Source organism: Thunnus maccoyii, chromosome 4 (genome assembly GCF_910596095.1).
Source record: "Thunnus maccoyii chromosome 4, fThuMac1.1, whole genome shotgun sequence".
Classification (NCBI taxonomy): Eukaryota; Metazoa; Chordata; class Actinopteri; order Scombriformes; family Scombridae; genus Thunnus; species Thunnus maccoyii.
The window spans coordinates 2,189,639-2,210,113 of record NC_056536.1 but is presented as its reverse complement, the minus strand read 5'-3'; the positions used below and the strand labels follow the sequence as shown (position 1 = coordinate 2,210,113).

The 20,475-nt window shown below is 41.0% G+C and overlaps 3 protein-coding genes across 3 annotated transcripts; 2 read left to right on the top strand and 1 right to left on the bottom strand.

The window, feature by feature from the left end:
* The first annotated feature begins 1,150 nt into the window (after positions 1-1,150).
* Positions 1,151-3,215, top strand: pdyn (prodynorphin). The gene is made up of 3 exons (XM_042409846.1): positions 1,151-1,505; positions 1,763-1,899; positions 2,469-3,215. Exons 2-3 carry the CDS (start codon positions 1,777-1,779, stop codon positions 3,033-3,035), a joined length of 690 nt encoding a protein of 229 aa, XP_042265780.1. The 5' UTR covers positions 1,151-1,505; positions 1,763-1,776; the 3' UTR covers positions 3,036-3,215.
* Positions 3,216-4,246: 1,031 nt separating this feature from the next.
* gmeb2 (glucocorticoid modulatory element binding protein 2) lies at positions 4,247-11,965 on the bottom strand. The gene is made up of 10 exons (XM_042409585.1): positions 11,644-11,965; positions 10,875-11,032; positions 10,666-10,751; positions 10,323-10,447; positions 10,114-10,217; positions 7,898-8,055; positions 7,674-7,742; positions 7,418-7,555; positions 5,749-5,871; positions 4,247-5,628 (listed from the first exon to the last, which is right to left on the bottom strand). The coding sequence occupies exons 2-10, from the start codon at positions 11,015-11,017 to the stop codon at positions 5,027-5,029; spliced, it is 1,548 nt and encodes a 515-aa protein (XP_042265519.1). The 5' UTR covers positions 11,018-11,032; positions 11,644-11,965; the 3' UTR covers positions 4,247-5,026.
* Positions 11,966-12,096: 131 nt separating this feature from the next.
* tpk2 (thiamin pyrophosphokinase 2) lies at positions 12,097-17,797 on the top strand. The gene is made up of 8 exons (XM_042409586.1): positions 12,097-12,349; positions 12,444-12,685; positions 13,629-13,692; positions 13,778-13,908; positions 14,129-14,247; positions 16,221-16,353; positions 16,473-16,569; positions 17,076-17,797. Exons 1-8 carry the CDS (start codon positions 12,280-12,282, stop codon positions 17,120-17,122), a joined length of 903 nt encoding a protein of 300 aa, XP_042265520.1. The 5' UTR covers positions 12,097-12,279; the 3' UTR covers positions 17,123-17,797.
* The last annotated feature ends 2,678 nt before the right edge of the window (positions 17,798-20,475 follow it).

The following is a 20,475-nucleotide window of genomic DNA, read 5'->3' as shown; positions in this document are numbered from 1 at the left end:
CTTCTTCCTTCCCATAAAACAAAGATCCACAGTGTAACGTTGGTCCATCAGTGAGCCGTCACAGGCTTTAACCTTGAAATGGGATGAGGTTGAATAATCATGTGTGGATCAGTTCACCAGGTCCTCCCACTGTACAACAGAGCACTGGCTGGCCTTGCTACCACTTATCTCATATACAATGCAACCTGAAGGCATTTGCTGACCACACAGACGACATGAATGTAATGATTACATTCAGAAGGTGTAGATCTGCTACGAGGCGGGGGAGGTGTGCACAAATTGTCAGTGCCTGAAACATGTACTGTATTATTATAGCGGTTGGGTGAAAACCTTGGATTTGTATTTACCTTGAGGACAAAGTATGGCTGTATGGTATTCATTTTCCCATTAGACTATGTTAGGTAACCATCTGTAACCACAGATAAACGTGAAACTGTCCTGTTTGCATCGTCACTACAAACTATGAGACATGCACTAATTAAAAAAAGTAAATGATCATCATCTCTGCAGTTCCCCTCAGCTCTATGGAGCGTTTCAGTGTCTTTCAGCTCTTTGTTTTGGTTTTATGCCTGCAACAACCTGGCTTCCAGTAGCAGCAGGCACCTGTTTTCAGTGAAAAGGTTCTTAGTGTATACTACCCGCTCAACACCAAACAGCAGACAGACACAGTTAGAGACTAGCTGGTGAACATAGTGAACATTTAGCAGCTAAACAGCCAGATATGTTTCTCAGGAGTTGATAGAGACCAAAAACAGAGCTAAAAGGAGAGTCACTTGGCACAAACATAACTCCAAATGAATGCTAATGTTGTAATCTGTGTCCGTTAGATGTGTAAATAGGCAACTGTTTGCTAACCATGTAAGGTGATGGTGTCAGCTTGTTCCACTGTGGCCAAGTGGCCTAAAAGATCAATTATTACTGTTTCAAGAACATTCAATCATCGAGTTCCAAACTCTGATGCTAATACTAATGACGGGGTGAAGAATCTGTTGAACAGTGTGTTTGTTTCTGGGGTTGGGGAGGGGGTCAGTCCTGCAGATACTCTATCTTACTATGCACATCTATACTATACATCATGTTTATATTTGAATTCAAATTCCTCATTCTCCCTCATATATTATACTTTCTTTCAGTCTCTCTGAAAAAGACGCCAAGATGGAATGATGATGATGATGATGATGATGATGATGATGATGATGATGATGATATGCTGATGGGATGAACTGCTGCTCCTATACCTTCTCCGCGTGGGCGTTGTTAAAATCTCCTGAAGCGGGGAGGCGGTGGGATTATTATTCACGCAGTATATTTCCCTCCCATTGGTCCGCTGATAGAAGCTGCTGTGATGCTGCGGTGACACAGACAAGACTCCTGCGATAAAAAGAAAGACGACGAGCCACACAGGAGAAACACAAGTGTCAGAGGGAGGACAGCGAGTTTCCATTTGGTGGTAGATGCAACTCTGCGAGTCTAACACGCCTGGAAGTATCTGTCCAACTCCTGAGGTACAGACTCAGCACTTTACTCTGACTTAGTGCACACTTTTTTTTTTGCTTTGTATTGGATAAAATAGTGAAAGAAACACGGGTGATAAACCAATGTACGATTACGCACATTGCGCACGGCTCTACATGATCAGTAAAATAGTTATTAAAATAGGCTAAGTTCAAACTGTTTTGAAGAAATAAGATATTTTCATCATTGTGGGTTTTTGTTTGTGTATGTGTGTGTGTGTGTGTGTGTGTGTGTGTGTGTGTGTCAGGGATCTGGTGAAGAATGGAGTGGTATGTCCTGGTGCTGATGCTGAGCTTGCCGCCCTCCATCCACACAGATTGTTCTTCACAGTGTCGGAAATGCGCGCAGCAGATCCTCAGCCCCGACGCCGCCTTCAGCAGCCTGGTAAGACCAGAGGCAACTTTACCTGGAGCTCATTTATTAGAGGCAGGGAGGGAACTGATGCTGGTTGGAGTAGTTTTGGCGTTTTCGTTTTTTTTTAAATGTCAAAATAAGGCAGCAGAGGACTAATGAGGAATTGGGATGATTTCTGAACTCAAAATACTAATTTGTCTCTCCAACGTAACTTTATTCTACTGTTATTTTATCATTAAGTTACTTCTAAATTCACAAATCTTAAAGTTAAGATACAGAATATGTCAGGCTGAATATGAGTTGAAAATGGGAATATACTATATTATTCCCATATTATAGGGCTGTGTAATTTTTCAGTCCCAGATACCATATTAATAAAGCTGTGGGCAAATGTGTGGTATAATCATTTCAAAGCTACTGAGGGGGAATTTTAAGCTAGAAATCGATATTCAGATATTGGTGTAGTTGTCTGAAATTGATGCCAGTCTGTAGAAAAGTCTTCAGCAAACAAAAAAATTCCATGGAGCTCACTGTGTTGAAAGCCCATGTGCGCACAGATGCCGGTTGCTTTCACACTCTTGTGTCTGTGTGTCCTGCAGTCGTGCAGAGCGGGCTGTGAGGGGCAGCTGGAGAGCTGCGGACACGCTCCGGAGCTGGCGGACTTCAGCCAGGATGAAGCTGCGGAGGAGGAAGAGAGCCAGCAAGCCGACCTGGTCAAACGCTACGGCGGTTTCATCAAGAGGATCGACAAGAACAAGAACAAAATCTTCACCTCTCCGTGGCGCGACAATTATATTGTGAAGGCCGCCGCGTTGCCCAAGAAATACGAGGACTTGTTGAAGAAGCTCGGGGAGAGAGATGTCGACGCGCCGGAGGACACAAGCGATGCTCCCGAGGATCAGATGCTCCGCAGTTATGTTAAACGTTACGGCGGCTTTTTACGCAAATTCGGCCCCAAGTCAAAGAGGAGTAGCTCCGTGGAGCAGGAGAGCCAGGAGCCCGAGGAGCTGCAGAAGCGTTACGGGGGCTTCATGAGGAGGATCCGACCAAAGTTGAACAACCTGAAGTGGGACAAGCGGTACGGAGGCTTTCTGCGCCGCCACTTCAAAATCTCTGTGCGCTCAGTCGAGGAGCCCAGTTATTCCTATGATGACTTGAGCCAATAAATGAACCCTGCAGAAAAAGAGAAACTAGAATGAACTTGTGCAGGTTCACTTGAAATGCCACCATTTATCCAGAAAATGATCATATGCCTGCCTATCATGCTTATAGCCTCCTACTCGGTTGCCTTCTGTGTAACAACTCTTCATTTTTGTGTTATTAGCATCATCGTCTATCGTTCAATAAAGGATGCTTGTTTAATACAACCATGAATAAAAACACTTTACTGTTTGTCCAAAAACTTCAAAGGGAATCGTATTTGTGCGGCTGATTACAACTCCATCCGGAAATTAGGAATAATTTTATATTTCGTTCTTCTCGACAGACTCATGAACATCATTGCTAAATGTCTACATGTCGCTCTTTGATTCGACATACATCAAATACACAAAGCTAATATTTCTCATGACTGACAAATGTATTTTAAAGAGTTTGCAGATAAGAAAAAAAATAATAATCAGAAATTTTGAGGAATTCGGTGCGACTTTCACAACCATACCACTAAAAAACGGAAGGAAACTAAATCAGCAAAATGCAAATAAAACTCTAACCTTTCACAGTCCGATTCATTTAAACCAATAGGACCTATTATAATTAACATTTTCCCAACAGTCATCAATTTTCTGCTATTTCTATCAGATAATTTAACACAAGGCAACATCCAAAATGACTTTTACTGTTTTCTCGTTAGTCTGTGTCCATAAATCTAAACTGTCCTTCTGATACAACGAGACAATTAGTTACAAATTCATTATCTCCCCGTGATCGAAAAATCAAAGTATTGTGCAAAGGAACCTGACGAGCTGAGATAAAGATGAAAGGCATTCCCAACAAACCAGATGAAGAATGAGCAATAACTAATATTGTTGCGCCATCTTGTGGCCGAATGAAGTCACATCTGCTATTGTTTCATCAACACAGACGCGGCGGTGTGTTCTGATGGTTTCATCATGTAGGCTGTTCTTCATTATTCATATTCTATATGCTTAATGCTTGATGAAGTACTGCAGACTGTAGATGATGATTTTGGCCTCCATCACTTACACTGAAAGCACATTTGAAGGATCTTTTAATATCCAGTATGAACAGGAGGAATGATTACAGCGAGGAAAACCTCTTTCACTGTTCATACGGACACCTGACTGATGTTTCAAGACAATTGAAAAATCGTGACCCTATTATTTCAGGTGTCTTCTGCACTATTACCCATCAAATAATGTTTCAAAATGTTTAATCAAATTACAAACACAGCACACCAGAGCAAGGCATTATTCCAGCTGACCTGATGAGCACTTAAATGCAACATATACAATAAAAACTGTCAATTTATGACATATATTTACATGGAAAATCTTAATACCAATATGTCCTCAACACTGGCCCATCACTCTTTTTTATAATCTTTGTGATGAATTTACAATCTAGTGGCACACATGACAACTGAGCAAACTCCATACGCTGATTAAGACCCTGAGATGTGGTTGTAAGGCCCGAGAAAAACCAAAGAAGTGGACCCTGAGTTAAGATTTTGATGAAATTTAGAATGTGTCTTTACTTACTTCGGACCAAACCAATGAGAAAAGCAGGTACTACATATTGAGTCCATGTCTCAGTGTGTCCTTATTTCAATGTCTAAGTCACTCACTCACTTATGAAGACATGAATATGTAATGTATGTAATGTGATGTTCAATTTGTTCTTGAAAACGGAGCATTTATTACCAAACTGCACAGTACTTTTTTTTTTACAGCCTAAATGGAACACATCCATACAGAAACAGCTGTATCAGATATATTAGATACAAATACAGCATATTTACAGTAAATTCACAAATGAAATACAGACTGCTGACACCAAAGGCCATTCAGGTATCTTAAAAGTCTAAAGACATTTACAAGTGAGAGTGCATCACAGGAAATGCACATTCAGTCCAGGAACCAAACAAACCCTGATATAACACAGTGGACACTGGAGACAACAGCTGCTCCCCGTTTGACTATTTAACCTCTTCTGGCTGACCTTCCTCATCACCGTCAGCTTGTCCTTCCTCTAGCAAATCATCCACAGCGGTTACCGTGGCGTCCACCACACTGATGCTGCTGACGGGCTGTGAGATGGTGGTGTTCTGTGTGGTGGCCAGGCTCTGCAGCGTGGCCGGCAGCGTCACCAGCTGGTACTGAGGTCCAACCACCTTAACGAAGGCCGTGGAGGCCGCAGAGCCGCTGGCACCGGGCGCGCCCTCCTGTCCTGCCGCTGTGGACAGCACAGTTAGGTTGGAGGCATCGGCTGCCAGCTCTGACCCAGCGAGCGGGGAGGTCAGCAGGGTGTACCCGCCCAGGTTGGTGCCGGCCTGGGCTCCCGCCATAGTCAGCACCTTGCCGAGCGGCAGCGCGGTCAGCTGGTTGAGAGGCAGCGTGATCTGTGTGGGAGTGGCGTTGACCGAAGCGGGGCCAGAGATGGCGCGGGTCAGCCGGGGGCGTTTGGGCGCAGGGGGCGCAGGGACTGGGGTGAGGGTCATCAGGACGTTGTTGAGGTGCTGGGATTTGCTCTTTAGCTCTTTGGCTCGCTTCCTGTGCTCATCACACTGCTGCTCCAGAGCTGCAAGTGAACAGAACATCTCATCAATACCTACAAACACCAACTAAGACGCCTTCATACAGACGGATACTGGTTCATTTCTCTACAGCTACACATAAACATCAGTGTAGGAACACTGACCGGCCAGACTGCGAGTGTACTGCTCTCTGTAACGGTCCATCTGGCTCTTGTGACTGGCCAGAACCTTCTTCACCAGGTCCAACATCCCAAAGTTCTGCACAATGTTGTTGAGCAAAACAGCATCTGACAAAATAAACAATTCATGTTAAATACATCAAAGCTGTAACAACAGAATGTAACAGCAGAATGATTTATGTGCAGTTTGTTCTCACATTTATCTGCTGAAGGAGGAAAGTTTATCTTAAATCTAAGTAGAAGGTGTGTACATATTAATATGTGACATTGCAAATATTGATTGATTCATTATTCAAAGCTGAGTATTTTATCTTTTTAAATATGTCTAGAGGGGATCATTAAGCATCATTTCCTGTAATAAACTCCACAGGAAATTGAACCGAGGCTGATACTTCAAACTTCATTCTTGGAAAAAGCTTTGACAAAAAAAAAAAAAATCCCAACTAAAGGTCCACACACTAGCTTTTTACAGCGCTTTCAGCCGTGTCAAATGGTCTTCCTCAGTGGATGGAGTTCGGTCAGATGTGATGAAGATGGACCTGTTTAATAAACTGCTACTTTATCCTGTTTAATTTCTTCCACCCACCGTAGGGGCCAGACAATTCCCTTAACTTTATCCACATTTCCCTCACCTGCATCTTTCCCTTCCACTGAGGACGTGAGAAAAACATGTGAGGAGAGAGGAAATGAAGAAGTAGTAGTAGTTGGATTGCTGTTGCAGTTTCCATGTGAAAACAACATATATCTACGCGTCTGTCGAAGACATTCTGGTAAAAACCTTCATTCACACAATAACACCAAAACAACAGAAACACAAAAAAACAACAAAACTCAACTAACAAATCAAACTTAAATACAGGTTAATGACAGCTGTGTGATTGGCCACTATGTTGACATTTAAAATTATAAATCACAGAGAAAGTAAGAAGAATCAGAAGATCTCACTGCCTCACAGCTGATTATGACTGGTTCACTACAGACAGCCTGCTGCTCTGCTGAGTGTCGGCTCGTTCAACATCCTGTCAGTCCCCTCCTGCTCTCTGACGTCACACACTGTTGTTGTTAGTTGTTCTCATTGACATCGTTTTCTGTTGCTGTTGTCAGACAACAGAACGAAATAATGAAATAATGACTTGATTGCAGCTAATAAAAACTGTATTAGAACAGTATTTTGGAGTGTGAAGTGAGGATGTTAAGTTCCTGTTTAGTTTGTTTGGAGTGTCGTTCACTTAAGTGGACGACACTCCAAAGATGTGTCACTGTGTGTGCTGCACTACGTACGCTCTCCAGCCTTTGCCACCTTTGTCTCAAAAAAATCCAATCTGTGCAGAAGTCCCTCTAAAGCTTCACACTCAGCCCTCCGCGTGGCCAGTAGAGACCTGCTGACTGTAGATGTTCTGCTCTGCTGGTTGCAGTAAAGCAGTGAGGACATTCAGAGTGCAAATATAAGCGTATCTTTTCTGTTATTTATGCTAAGTTAAACATTCTTGTTGTAATATGTTGGAGATATTGACACGGTTGGAGATCATTTTTTATGATGTGTGTTCGAGGTAATGTTGAAGTGCTGGATTCAGTTGGGGGGTTTGAAACTTTTGGGTTTCTTTTTACATATGGAAGTTATTTGTTAACCTCCACCTCTGTGTGTGTTTCTGACCTTTGACCTGTAGCGGTGGGTCACACACCCTCTCCTGCAGCCCCTTCAACACCTCCTGCAGCTCCCTCTGGAAGTCCTCCACCACCTCCTCCAGCAGCCCCGCCTCCTTTACCCCACGCCAGAACGCCACAGAGTCCTCTGGACACACACACACACACACACACACACACACACACACATCGTAAACATCACTTCACTCTACTCTACCAGTTCATTCTTAGTGATGCTTCGTGTGTGTATGCAGGTTCCTGATCACCTCCGATGGCTGTGACCCACTCTGAAGTTTCCTCTGGCACCTCTGGAAACGAGGCTGCTGCTCCGTTCACTAAACACAAACACAACACTCACTAAACCACATCACTAGACTCAGACCAGTGTGAGAATTTATCCAAGTATGTGACAACAATAATTCTCTTGGGGGCTCGTCCTGACTGATACGGCATTTTTCCACAGTGTGATGCCTGAGCTTGTGTGACTTACAGTTAGCTGATGATGGGGTGGCAGGAACCAGTTCAGCAGACTGGTCGCTGCTGATGGACACTTTGGTCCCGACGAGGTCTATCTTGGTGCTGCGGCAGGTGTTGGAGCAGACCTTTGTGTGCTGGTAGAAGTCCAGCTCACCTGAGTCCATGATCTTCCTGAGGAATGAAATGTGATGACGGGACTTTAGGAGGCATCAGGATACACGACTTCTGTTTACTGACACCATGTCTGAGGGAACAGCGCCTCCCTGAGGCGTATTTGTGAATTACATATCACCCATTGAAAGGAGGGAAGAGGTGGAATCACGATAAATGAATTGAAATACAAAATAAATAACCTGGATGACCGTTCATGTTTTGTTTGTCTCTGCCTCTCAGATGAGCATCCTGTAACACTACGCATCATTATCATCATCATCACCAACATCTTCTGACAGGAATATAGTTTAAGGAATCCATGTAATCAGCCTAAATCACAAGGTAGTGATAAAACAGAGAGGAGAGGCACAATCAGCCTGATGATTTCCTCAATTCACACAGCATCTGGCATGTAGTGGACTACTTTCCATTTGCCTGGTGAGAACTCTCCATGACGACAGCGAGACACGGAGGAGTCAGAGGTGGAAACTCCAACAGAGGAAAGTCAGCCGGAGAATCTCTTTTAGCTGACATTTAAACAAAACCTCTTACGCCATAAAACTGACACATAGGCCATAAGATGGTGTGTGAGACCACACAAAGGAAAGTCATTTTAAATATTAAACAATGTTGTATTACTTCAACCAAGAAAATCTCTCTATATAAGGAGGAAAATGTTGATATGTAGCTATGAAATAGTAAAATATGTAGATGACACTGATAGAATTAAAAACATCTGATCTACCCAAATGAAGCCTCATTCATTTGTGTGAGAGGCCCAGTATGTCCCAATCAAGCTAAAGAGGCCTCAGATATCCACAGAGACGAGGAAACTTCACAAGGTGTGAATGCCCCCTGCTCCTGATTGGCCAGAGCAGTGTTGTGTGGCTCGTCCTGCCCACTTACAGAAACACTGCTATGTATTAACATCAGATTTTTTTTCAGTGCACACAATTTGACTAAAAGTGTATTGGATTAGAATTTCTGACTTTACCTTTAATGTTAGTGTGTTAGAAGCATGCTAAGATGCTAAACATTACATCCTAAATATTTGCATTCTGCGTTCACACAGTGGCGGGAGGACATGAAGAACAGCCTGTTTATCTTATAGTCACAACATATAAATAGCCTGAATTAGCTTGTTTATGGTCTTACATATTTCTAGTGTTAGTGTCCAGCTCATTCTGAATGAACTCAATCAGCTCTGTTACAATAAATCAAGACAGTAAGTTTCCACTCAGAGTTTAGCTGATACAGTCTTATTTGGTCTGGTGTGACCAGCAGCTTATGGTGACTCATTTTAGTAAAATGTAGACAGATATTGTTGTGTAACTGACATTACAGTCTGCAAACTGACTCAGTAGCAGGACATTTGAGCATTTATCATTATCCCATAATTATGACTTGTGACCACAGTGGCTACTGTTGAGTGAAACTAAAATAAGCTTTAGTGTTGAATTTTATTGAGATGTAACTCCTAACAACGGTGGCTTTGCAGGTTTGTTGACATTTCTGTAGTTATTTTCATCAAGTGGGAGATATTACAGCCATCATCAATTCTAAAAATGTTGCTTCTCTTCCTCCAGTGAGCTGGGCTGTAACAAATATATATTTTCATTTTAGTGAATTTATTTATTGGAGTAAAAGTAGCAATACTATAGAGCTGCAATGGTTAGTCAATTAATCGATTACTTGCCAACTATTGAATTTATTGCCAACTATTTTAATAATCAATTAATCATTTTGAGTAATTTTTTAAGGAAAAAAAGTCCAAATTCTCTGATTCCAGCATCTTAAATGTGAATATTCTCTGGTTTCTTTAGTCCTCTGTGACAGTTGACTGAATATCTCTGGACTGTCGGTCGAGACAAAACAAGACATTTGAGGACGTCGTCTTGGTCTTTGGGGAACAGTGATCGACATTTTTCAACAGAGATCAACAGAGCTGCTGGACACCAATAAACTGAGGGTTCAAACTAGGAGCTATAAATGTAACTTTCTTCAAACATGCAAGACAATAAAGACAGGTTTATTTAAATAAATGTTGCATATAAAAGAAGGCTATGGAGTCCAGACCTGAGCATGGTGCCGTTGAGGCGGATGGCTCGTTTCCAGTCCTTCAGAGTGGACTTCCCTGCTAAACACACAAACTCCTTCGGGCTGATGAGCTGCTCGTTGAACTGATGAGAGAGGAAACAAAATCAATCATGAGCTGACCGTTCGATTAATTCTTATTTACGTCACTTGAAATATGTTTATGATGTTTTCAAAATGACAACGCACACCTGGACACATTTAACATTGATCCCCGGGCAGACAAACTTCTTCCAGACTAGCGTGGCTTTGGCGTCTCCACAGGTGATCGGGTAGAAGACATCAGCTTCCACATCCACCTCCTCAGTTAACTTCACTGCAGAGACAGAGACACCCTCAAACACCCGTCTCCATCAGCTGACCATACAAACAGAATATCATGTCACCAACCCAAGATCCTCATTATTAGAGCGGTTGAATAAGGAAGCCTACAGAACTGTTGTTCATCTTGTTTTAATGCCAACTGGTATCAGTTCAACGCCTCACTTATACACAATCATATAACATGTAGCAAAAGCCTGCAGGTCACATTACCAATGACTGCCTCTTCCTTTGAGAGGGAATCCGTTCTGCTGACTTCAGCTTCTGCTTCCACTGGTGCTACTGTGAGGACGTCTTCCCTGGAGACACGGCACAGAAACAACGTTTGAGTTTAGCAAAAGGAGCAACAGAACAATCTCCCCAAAACTCAGAGCATGACCACTACAGTTGTGTGTGTGCAGTATGTGCATGTTACCACAAACCCTGGCTGAGGGGTCAGCTCTGCAGTCACCAGCACGGCTTTATCCTCCTCCACCACTGAGGGAAGGTCCTCGCTTACCGACCCCGGTATGGTAACAATCACAACCTCACTCATTTCTTGCATGCCGACGTCTGATGAAGCCATAGTGGACAGATGGAGCTTCAAAGCAAAAAAAAATGGAGCAACGGCATTTAGAGATATGTCGTTATTGTAAATAATATTCATATAAAATTGGAGAATGTTGAGTCAATGCAAGGAAGAGGGTTTGAAAGACACTGAGGAGAGCAGCGAGCAAGAATGTGCAACAAATCTGAATCTAAAGAAAGCATGGCTCAGACTTGAATAACTGACTTTTAAGAATTGAAAGTAAGAATAACTAGCTTTAGATAATTAAATGTAAGTACATAATTACGGCTGGATAACAAAAGGAACTTCAATAATTTCTCAACTCAGACAGTGCATGTTGTGATCCCTACAGCCACAGTATCAAGTGGGAAAAGTTTGACTTTTGTTCTAGAAAACGATTCTTTTGTTATGGTATATATGCCGAAAAGTTTATTAATAGTATATCACACCTGATAATGTCTTACAACATTGTAGCTTCAAATATACTTTCTATACATCAACAACAAATTAAATTAGTAAGTTTTGAGTGCAGTTTGGTTTACCCTCGTATTTAGCTCGCGAGGACAACAGGGGGCGTGATGGGGCAAACGCAGCTAAAATTAGACATAGAAATGTAAATATATGACACATTGAATTAATCCTACCTTTTCGGTCTTAATTGTCTTTGACAGTCGTTAGATACTCTATTCAAATATCGCTGATGTTGCCTCGTCTTGTAGAGAAAACGTGAGGAAACTGAGTGTTAGCCTGACAGGATGTTTGCTAGCTAGCTGTTCATTTAACTTAGTTATATTGCTAGCTAAAAGCTAAACGCAGCTGATACATCATTTCAGATGAGGGGTCTCCCCTTTAAATTTACGATACAGCCGCCCAGCACAACTCATGGAAAACATCTCATCTTCACAGGACTAAATGGATGTATCCTTCTCTATCACTGTCTTCTTCCCATGGATGTTTTCTTCTTCTAATGAATTTCCAGCAGACTTTAAGTGAGAGGCGTAATGCTGCCCCTATGGGAAGACTGTTTTGGGGCCAGTGTGCTTCACGTAACGTCGTAATTACTCGGTTTGGCCGCTATGTCAAGTTTGCTTTAAAGCCCGGCGCTCTTCTTCTATCCAGTTGTCTTTATACATCCATAGTCCAGCGTCATGGAGGCGTAAGGAGACTGGCGTCATGTTGAAAATAATAATACAGTGTTGTTATGATAGTTATTTTTCGACACGTTAACATATCCGGATTCTTGAAGTGCAGGTGAAGAGGCTCGTTGACTGGAAGTTAAAATGGCAGTCTCTGCCTGGTCAGAAGACATACTCCGGCTCCTCCGCCGAATGAATAACTTTTATTTACCAGGTAAAGTTAGACGAGAGGTATTGTGTGAATTTGTAGCCATGACGGGCTGAGATATTGTTTTGCATAGTAACCAATCACCAACTGTTCCCCGCAGGCTCCGGTCGAGCGAAATGTTTTCGGTTTGAGATAGACGGGACGCAGGTCGGCTGGATCCCTCCGCATGTAGCGTCGCTGCTGACGCGGTATCCAGACGTGTTCAGTCCGCCGCACGGTGGCGCAGTGTCCCTGCATCACAGGCTGGACTCTGCTAGGAAGAGATCCGAGGCTGTGGACGCTGTCCTGACGTCCTGGAGAGGAGAAGGCTCACTGAGCTGCCTGACGGGATGGAGAGATGAGGTGAGACAGGACACACACACACACACACACACACACACACACACACACACACACAGCTGCTAGTATGATGTTGTGTAGCATTGGATCAAGGTTGGTTCCCATTGATGGGGCCAAGTTAATTTTAATCGATTTAATTAAGGAATATGCATCATGTGAGCAAAATGTAAATTATAATACATGGCCACAACATCAATAATAATGCAGAACCTGTTTAAGTTGATACTGAATAAAAATCAAATGACTTAAACCAACTGACATACAGTTAAGCGAGGTGTTTTTGGGCCCCTGGGGGTCTAGGGCTCCAGAGCAGTTGCCAGCTTTGCTTGGCTGGTAATCCAGTCTTGCGTTACTAATATGGCATCTGATTTTGTATCTCTTCAATACTGATTCAGAGGAGCAAACCTGGAAAATGGATGTCTTGGTTTCCATTAAATTCGTTTTGAATGTTGAAGGACGGGTTCACAATTTTTCAAGTCTGTCTTAAAGGACCAGTGTGTAGGATTTAGTGGCTTCCCTTCTCTAGAGCCAGTGTTTGCTTGGTCTATTCTGGGCTTCTCTAGAAACATGGTGGTGCAACATGGCGTGCTCCGTGAAAGAGGACCTGCTCCTTATGTAGATATAAAGGGCTCATTGTAAGGTAAGGAAAATACACAATGATTCTTATTTCCATGGGATTATACACAAATTAAAACATATTTATGAATATTTTATTCCATTTCTGCCCAAGGATCCCCCTAAATCCTACACACTGGTCCTTTTAAACAACAGTCAGGAGCCCAAATGAACATTGAAACATGTTTTCAATCTAATAAGGGAATTGGGATCTATGTCTTCTATCTAATACAGTGGATTAAAAATTGCATCCTAATACCTGAATTCACTTTACATGTTCACACTGACAGCACATGACTCTCAGTAAATCTGAAGTATTCTCATCTTTCAGAAGTACAACGTGATGCAGAAGTTCTCAGACCCTCCTTTGATGTGGATGGAAAGAGCAGCTACGAGTAAGTGTGGGCTCACAGTAACAGGTCGAAGGAAACTTTAATCACTATTAGTGTCCTGTGAACTAACCGTGATGTTACTGAACAGGTCTTTTTGGAGTGAAGCGGTATGGAGTCCATGTTAACGGCTACACTGTTAGTGAAAGCGGGGAAGTCAACATGTGGCTGGCAAGACGCTCCCCAACAAAGCAGACGTATCCTGGACTACTGGACAATGTGGTGAGCACAAGCTGTGACACTGTCAAGACATGCTGCCATGGTAGATACTGTAAAGAGTTAATATATATGAATTAAATGAATAGCACAACATTTTAAATTCAACATTTTGAATGATATCAAGTATATAAGTGCTGTAAATGCACTTGAAGCGCTGCTTGTTGACTGGCTGATGAGAGGACTAGAAAGAATCGAGGAGGGCTGATGTGTTGTATCTCTGAAGGCAGCAGGTGGTCTGGCTGCTGGGCTCGGCATCAAACACACTCTGGTCAAAGAATGTCAGGAAGAAGCATGTATCCCAGCAGCCCTTGCTGAGAAGGCTCATCCTGTAACCACAATAAGGTAAGCTTGATACCAACACTCATAGAAAAGAGTCTTTTCTCATGTGCAGAATCAAACAGACAGTAAATGGATCTAATAACAAGTACTGTGTGTCCGTGTTTCTGAAGCCAGTCCAATGTGGAAAACTACAACTATACACCAATAAAACAATACAGAACTACTATCAATAGCACACAATAATATATACGTATATACCAGTTAACAGGGTAACTACGTCATCCTAAATAACCTACATTAGCATGAACAACACTGATAATAAGGTAACTCGGTCTACAAAGTAATTAAGCCGTAAATCAATTAAGCTAGCGAAACTGTCAGAAATTTTGCTAAATGAAACAGTGTAACAGAATGAGGTAGAATATGTAAGTAAGAGGGTCGACTCAGGCAGAAATATTCACAACATAAGTGGCAAAGCTGATATGTTTGTCCTTCACACACACACATCAGAGGTTCTAGACAGTCCATATTATTGTCTCTCAAGAGGTTTTCACCATGGTGACGGTAGGGAAACTCTGCTCGTTAACTACTTTAGAGCAGGGCTGTGTGTCAGGAAGGTAAGAGAGAGTGTGACGTCACCTTATTAAGAGGTAGAACTGTTTTGCTTTTGTACATTCACTATTTTGTGAGGTTTATTCTTTTATTTTGATATTTGTAATATTTTTGACGTATTGTTTTTGAGGTTTAGATTAGCGTCAGCGACAGTAATGTTACATAACTTGCTAATACATATTATATGTACCTTGTGTTTAGAGGGTATGGAGCTATTAAAACTCACCTGGAAGAAAACATTAATGCTTTCAGTCCTATTTAGAACACAGGGTGATGGTGCACTTGTGGCCCCTTGTGGCCGAAATGAGTATTACAACAACAAACACTTGGAAAAATCTTGATTTAAAAAAAAAAATGTATTGACCTGCTACTTTCACAGATGATGAAAAAAACAAAAACAAAAAACTTTGCCCTCTTGTGGCTGAAATGAGTATTACAACAGAGAACAACATCAACAAATAAATTTACCTGCTACTTTAACACATGAAAAAAAAAAAACAAAAAAAAAAACTTGATGATCCCGGCAAAAAAACAAATTCTTCACCAATTTTCACAGGTGAAAAAAAAAACAAAAAACCCCCAAAAACTTAGAAAAATGATCCCCGGCAAACCTTTTTTTTTTCCACCTGTTTCACAGATTAATTTTTTTAAATTTTTTTTTTTTTATGGAACTTTGAAAGATTATCCTGGCAAAACCCTTTTTTCACTTGTTCTTAACTCATGAACACAAGAGAGAAAAGAATTAAGATCAGACTTAGGAATTGGATCTTCAGAAAAAAAAATGTTCTCGCTTGCCTTTCAGGGCTTCCGTAGAGGAGCCAGGGATTGAACCACCAACCCTATGATTAGTGACAATCCACTCTACCTGCTAAGCCACAGCCGACTCCCTAAATACGGCAAGCCCGCAGAATAGTCTCATATTCAACAATGAAACAAAGTGGACCTTCCCACCGTCACTCATGTTCCAAAGTAAATGAAAGAATGTGATCACAGTTGCTTTAGAGAATGTAATTAAGGTGCGATACAGCCTGATCATGTGTAATAGTGCACTGAGATAACTTCTGTTGTGATTCGGCGCTATATAAATAAAAATTGAATTGAAAAACTTGAACGTGCATCAAGCATTGCAGTGGTGATATCAGTGGTTGAAATATCACAACACTCAACTATAAATCCAAACCTCAACCCTTTAACCCCTCGTACCGGGCATAAATCCAGCTTTAGTCTCTTAAAGGCAGCACAGTTTTGGTCTCTGTAAGGCAGGACTGGATGAGGTCTTCAGGTTCTCTGAAGGACCACCTCATGGTCTGGTTCCTTCAGAGTTCTGCAGGAAGTTTGTCTTTCCCTTTTAATATTACAAAAAACAAGTAAAAAAATCAAGCCTCTTTTGATTCCATAACTAACCACTTCAATACATTTTCTAGCTACACTTATGAGGATGAAGAGGGAGTGTTTGCAGAAAGCCAGTTCGTCTTTGATTTGGAACTTCCTCTCCAGTTCAAGCCCAGAATAGGTGATGGAGAGGTGCAAGATTTTTACCTCCTGCCCATAGATAAGGTTTGTATTTTTGTCATATTCTCAGAAGTATTCCCTTGAAATGACGTTAGAAGAACAGAGATTTAGCTTTCAAGAAAATACAATCTGAGTATGATCTAATCTGTCTGTCTTGGTTCCAGGTGAAGGAACTACTGGCCACTGATGACTTCAAACCCAACTCTGCCATGGTGGTCCTGGATTTCCTCATTAGACACTCAATTATTGAGCCTGATAGAGGTTTGTGGCGATCTATAACATGTTAAGAGAAATGATCATATCTGTTGACTCCAGAAATGTATGAAGATATATAAGAACACTCTGCTTGTCATGTCTGATGTGGTTTTTCCAGGGAAAAAAGTATAATTACCACTTTAAAATCCTTACAATGGCAACTCCTCCTTCTCCCTCATTAAAAATTCCAGCATCTATGAATATGCAAAATGTTTTTCATTTTAAAAGTTTAACTGCTGGACACGAGATGTCTCCTATTTCATTGAAAAGTCCGTTCTCAGTGTTTGTGCACTGGAGGCTTCCAGTTTCCACATCACACTTGTATGTAAGTTGCATACTGAACCATAATTAGCTTTCAAACTAGTTGTGACATCACTAATCATGCCCATAGACCCGCCCCTAAAAAAAGTTTTTTTTAGTGAACACAGAGAAACTTTTCTACTTTCAGCAGATGAATGTAAAAACAAAATAACATAATTTTTAAAGAAACTTCATGTGCTTTTTCTTTTCAGAGCCGTTTTACCAGGAGTTTGTGATGGGACTCCATCAGACGTTATAGAATGAAGCTCAAGACTGAACCGCTCAGACACCACACGCTGTGTGTTACAGTGTTGTTTACATGGATCCCAGGCAGATGTTAGTGTTGCAGAAGCCGACTTCAGTCCTTGGAGCTCAGAAGATGTATCAGTCAGTGGACTGTGGGGAGCGGTTTCTATGACGACAACTGAATTCAGCCTTGCTTTGGGATAGATGCTTACAGGGCTGTTCTGACCACGTCTATGGACAGTTCATCAGTGTGCAATACTGTGATTTTTGAAATATCAACAGTTAGTATTGTATAAGAAGCTGAGATATAACTGGAAATAATGTCTATGGGATTGTTTATGAAACTCTTAAGTATAAGAGCTATTTATAGATAATCAAGTAAAGTCATAGATCACATCAATTTGCAATTTTTTTAAATGCAAGAGACAGTATAAAATGAGGCATGTACTGATATATGAACACTACATATAGCATAAATGGTTTAAATAGACAACTGTATTCAGCATTATTGTAACATTTATTAGTATTTAGAATATTAATAATTTAGTAATGATGTGTAAAGATCCCCTCCAGACATGTTTTGTGACATCTAAAGAATTCTTGAAATGACATTTGCTCTTTTCTCTTATTAAATCATTCACAATCAGTGAATATCCAGCTGGAAACCAAACGTCTCCTACTTCAGTGTAAAGTTCATTCTCAGTGTTTGTGTACTGGAGGCTTCAAGTTTCCGCATCACACTTGTGTAAATTGAAAACTGGACCACGATGGCTCCAAACTAGTTGTGATGTCACAAATCCTGCTCTTCTGTGCACACAGAGAGTCAAAGTTGAACTCATCATGAGGACTCTGACACAGACTAAAACAGTTGTTTTGGGAGGCAGATTTGTCAGGTCTCAGAAAACAACCTTGATGATAACATCAGTGTTATTTCATAAGAGAAAGCTTGTGTGCTCTTAAAAATAGACCCAAGCTGGTTGTGGACAGGTGGGAACTTTGATTCATATGCTGCGGCGCTGCCCTGCAGTCAAGTGCGTTTGGTCAGAAGTGTTTCAACTGATTTCAGTAATTATGAATATAAATCTGAGGTTCTGTGTAACAAACCAACTGGTGCGTCGGGTCAGTTGTTTACTTGCTGGCGTACAGGACTTTGGGGCCAGCAGAGTGACATTTACATTTTGGCATTGAAAATAAAATTCGGTATTCAAAACAAAACCTGAACTGAAAAAGAAAACGTTAGTATTGAAAACGTTGTATTGGCACTGAAAAATAAAACACAAACATTAAAAAATTACAATCTTACAATTTTATGATTTTATTTTGATATTTTTTGCATGATGATGTGTTTTCCAATGTCATTCTTCAGATTTTTGCTTCATGTGTCTTTTTTCAGTGACGCATTTTTTTTTTATGCTGTCAGTAATTTTTCAGTGTCCCCGGTTTTCAGTTTCAACTTCCTGTCACTGTTTTGGCGTAGAGGGGAGGGCCCTTGCTGGGCCTACATTACCCAGTGTGCCTTGTGGTGCGACGAAGAATGGGTATCCGAGGGCGATGTCATCATGGCAGAGATTTTTAGCCAGACTGTTGTAATTTGGACGGACAGACTAAACCTGACTTAAATTTTATCCATAATAAAAGTTAACGGGGGAAATGACGATGATGAAAAAAAAATCTTTCTAATGAATGAACGATCAAATAAGGAAATAGGGATGTAGCTCCTGTGTTAATAACTGGATCTGAAAGTATCATACAATCCTCATCAGCTCGTTCAAGCTGTCATCAGAGCTATATTAGTATTTCATCACATTCTATATGTCTGCTGCGTCATTTTACACACATTTTCATGTCTGGCATCTTTTGAAACTTTGGGATCTAAGTAAGAAGAATTTGAAGACATTTGAACTCCAGCAACAGTTTGTAATATATAGAACAACTTTACTGTTAGACCAACGCGTTTCAGCTTGTGGCCTTCATCTGGGTCATCATGAAACACATTACAAACAACATTTAAATAGAGGAAGTATGAAGCTAAAATATATATATATATAAGACAACCAATCATGTACATCCAGACACATATCAGCCAATGGGGCACCTACAAAGATGGGTTGGGCATGTGGCTTCAGGCCAGTCGTTGTCCCAGACACGGGGAGTTTCCAATAAGGGACATGGGTGACACCATATTTGGTCCATTAACTGGAGAAGTGCAACTAAGGGGTGGTACTTGAGTTTGAACAGAAGAGGCCTTAATCCAATCCATATTTTAAAAAAACAACTTAATATAGTGCTGTATATAGAAAGATTAGGAAGAGCAAAAAGATAATATCAATAATATCAATATAAAATAATACATTATAAAAACCACATAAATCCTCATTCATGCCTCCTGGAAATAAACTTTTGAAATAGAAAATCCAAAATGCTTCTTTCTTTTTCCAGAGAAAATTGACATTTCCCCTCTTTGGCTGGACTCAATCACGTCTATGCCTGTAAAAATAAAGATGAAATATGATGTTGCTTTTCATTGAAATGTTGTGCAACAGGACTGGTTACATCATTATTTTTAATGGAGCTCCTTTGTTCAGTGATGCGCTCTTTAAGAGAACGAGATATCTCACCTATATATGTTTTACCACATGGACACTGTATCATATAGACAACATTTTTTGGTTTTTGGTATATTAGCAGTTTATGCAGGCTTCACACTTCAAGTTGCCTTGAAGAGGTTTAGTTGTGAGCTCACAGTTCAGGACTTCAGAATGCTGACATGCTCTAACAACCCTGTCCCTCATGTTTCCTCCTCTTTTAAAAGGTACCACAGGTAGATCTTTAAAGGTTTCTTGCGAGGATGGGTCATTTTGAAGAATATGCCAATGTTTTAAAATTATGAAAACTGATGTTCTTAGTTTTAGGGGTGAAAGTTGTGCAGTAAATAAGGTGTGGCTTAGATTTGGAGCCTGCAAATAAGCCCCTCTGCTCTTGAATCCACTTTGTTTTCTGCACATACAAGCCAATCTTCTTGGTGATTTCTTTCTCTGAATTTGGATAACATCTCGACTTTACTTTTATCATATTGCTCTGGAACATCACATATTCTTTTCAGTCTAGTGATTTGAAGAGTTGCTGGAGTTTTGAGCTCTTTAGACTTTTTTCCTTCTCCGTGCACCTTTGTAGTAGGTGAAGTTGTGCCAGAAACCCCTACTCTGCTTCTGCAGCATCAATCTGTATTCAGTGAGCTACCTGTTGGTGGTGAACAAATGCATGATCTGTAATAATAACTGAAATGGTGTTAAGCATGTGAACAGTGACACCAGTGGCAGGATTTGGTCATTGTCTCTCACAATTTATTTCCTTTAGAATATATTA

What these genes read in the sequence shown, in the direction of transcription:
- pdyn (XM_042409846.1), top strand. Translation starts at nt 1,777, where the DNA reads ATGGAGTGGTATGTCCTGGTGCTGATGCTGAGCTTGCCGCCCTCCATC. An exon ending in ACGCCGCCTTCAGCAGCCTG is followed by an intron (nt 1,900 to 2,468) that starts GTAAGACCAGAG and finishes TGTGTCCTGCAG; the next exon opens with TCGTGCAGAGCGGGCTGTGA.
- gmeb2 (XM_042409585.1), bottom strand. Translation starts at nt 11,017, where the DNA reads ATGGCTTCATCAGACGTCGGCATGCAAGAAATGAGTGAGGTTGTGATT. An exon ending in CTCAACGGCACCATGCTCAG is followed by an intron (nt 8,056 to 10,113) that starts GTCTGGACTCCA and finishes TTCATTCCTCAG; the next exon opens with GAAGATCATGGACTCAGGTG. An exon ending in GTGGGTCACAGCCATCGGAG is followed by an intron (nt 7,556 to 7,673) that starts GTGATCAGGAAC and finishes GTGTGTGTCCAG; the next exon opens with AGGACTCTGTGGCGTTCTGG.
- tpk2 (XM_042409586.1), top strand. Translation starts at nt 12,280, where the DNA reads ATGGCAGTCTCTGCCTGGTCAGAAGACATACTCCGGCTCCTCCGCCGA. An exon ending in GAATAACTTTTATTTACCAG is followed by an intron (nt 12,350 to 12,443) that starts GTAAAGTTAGAC and finishes TGTTCCCCGCAG; the next exon opens with GCTCCGGTCGAGCGAAATGT. An exon ending in ACCTCCTGCCCATAGATAAG is followed by an intron (nt 16,354 to 16,472) that starts GTTTGTATTTTT and finishes TCTTGGTTCCAG; the next exon opens with GTGAAGGAACTACTGGCCAC.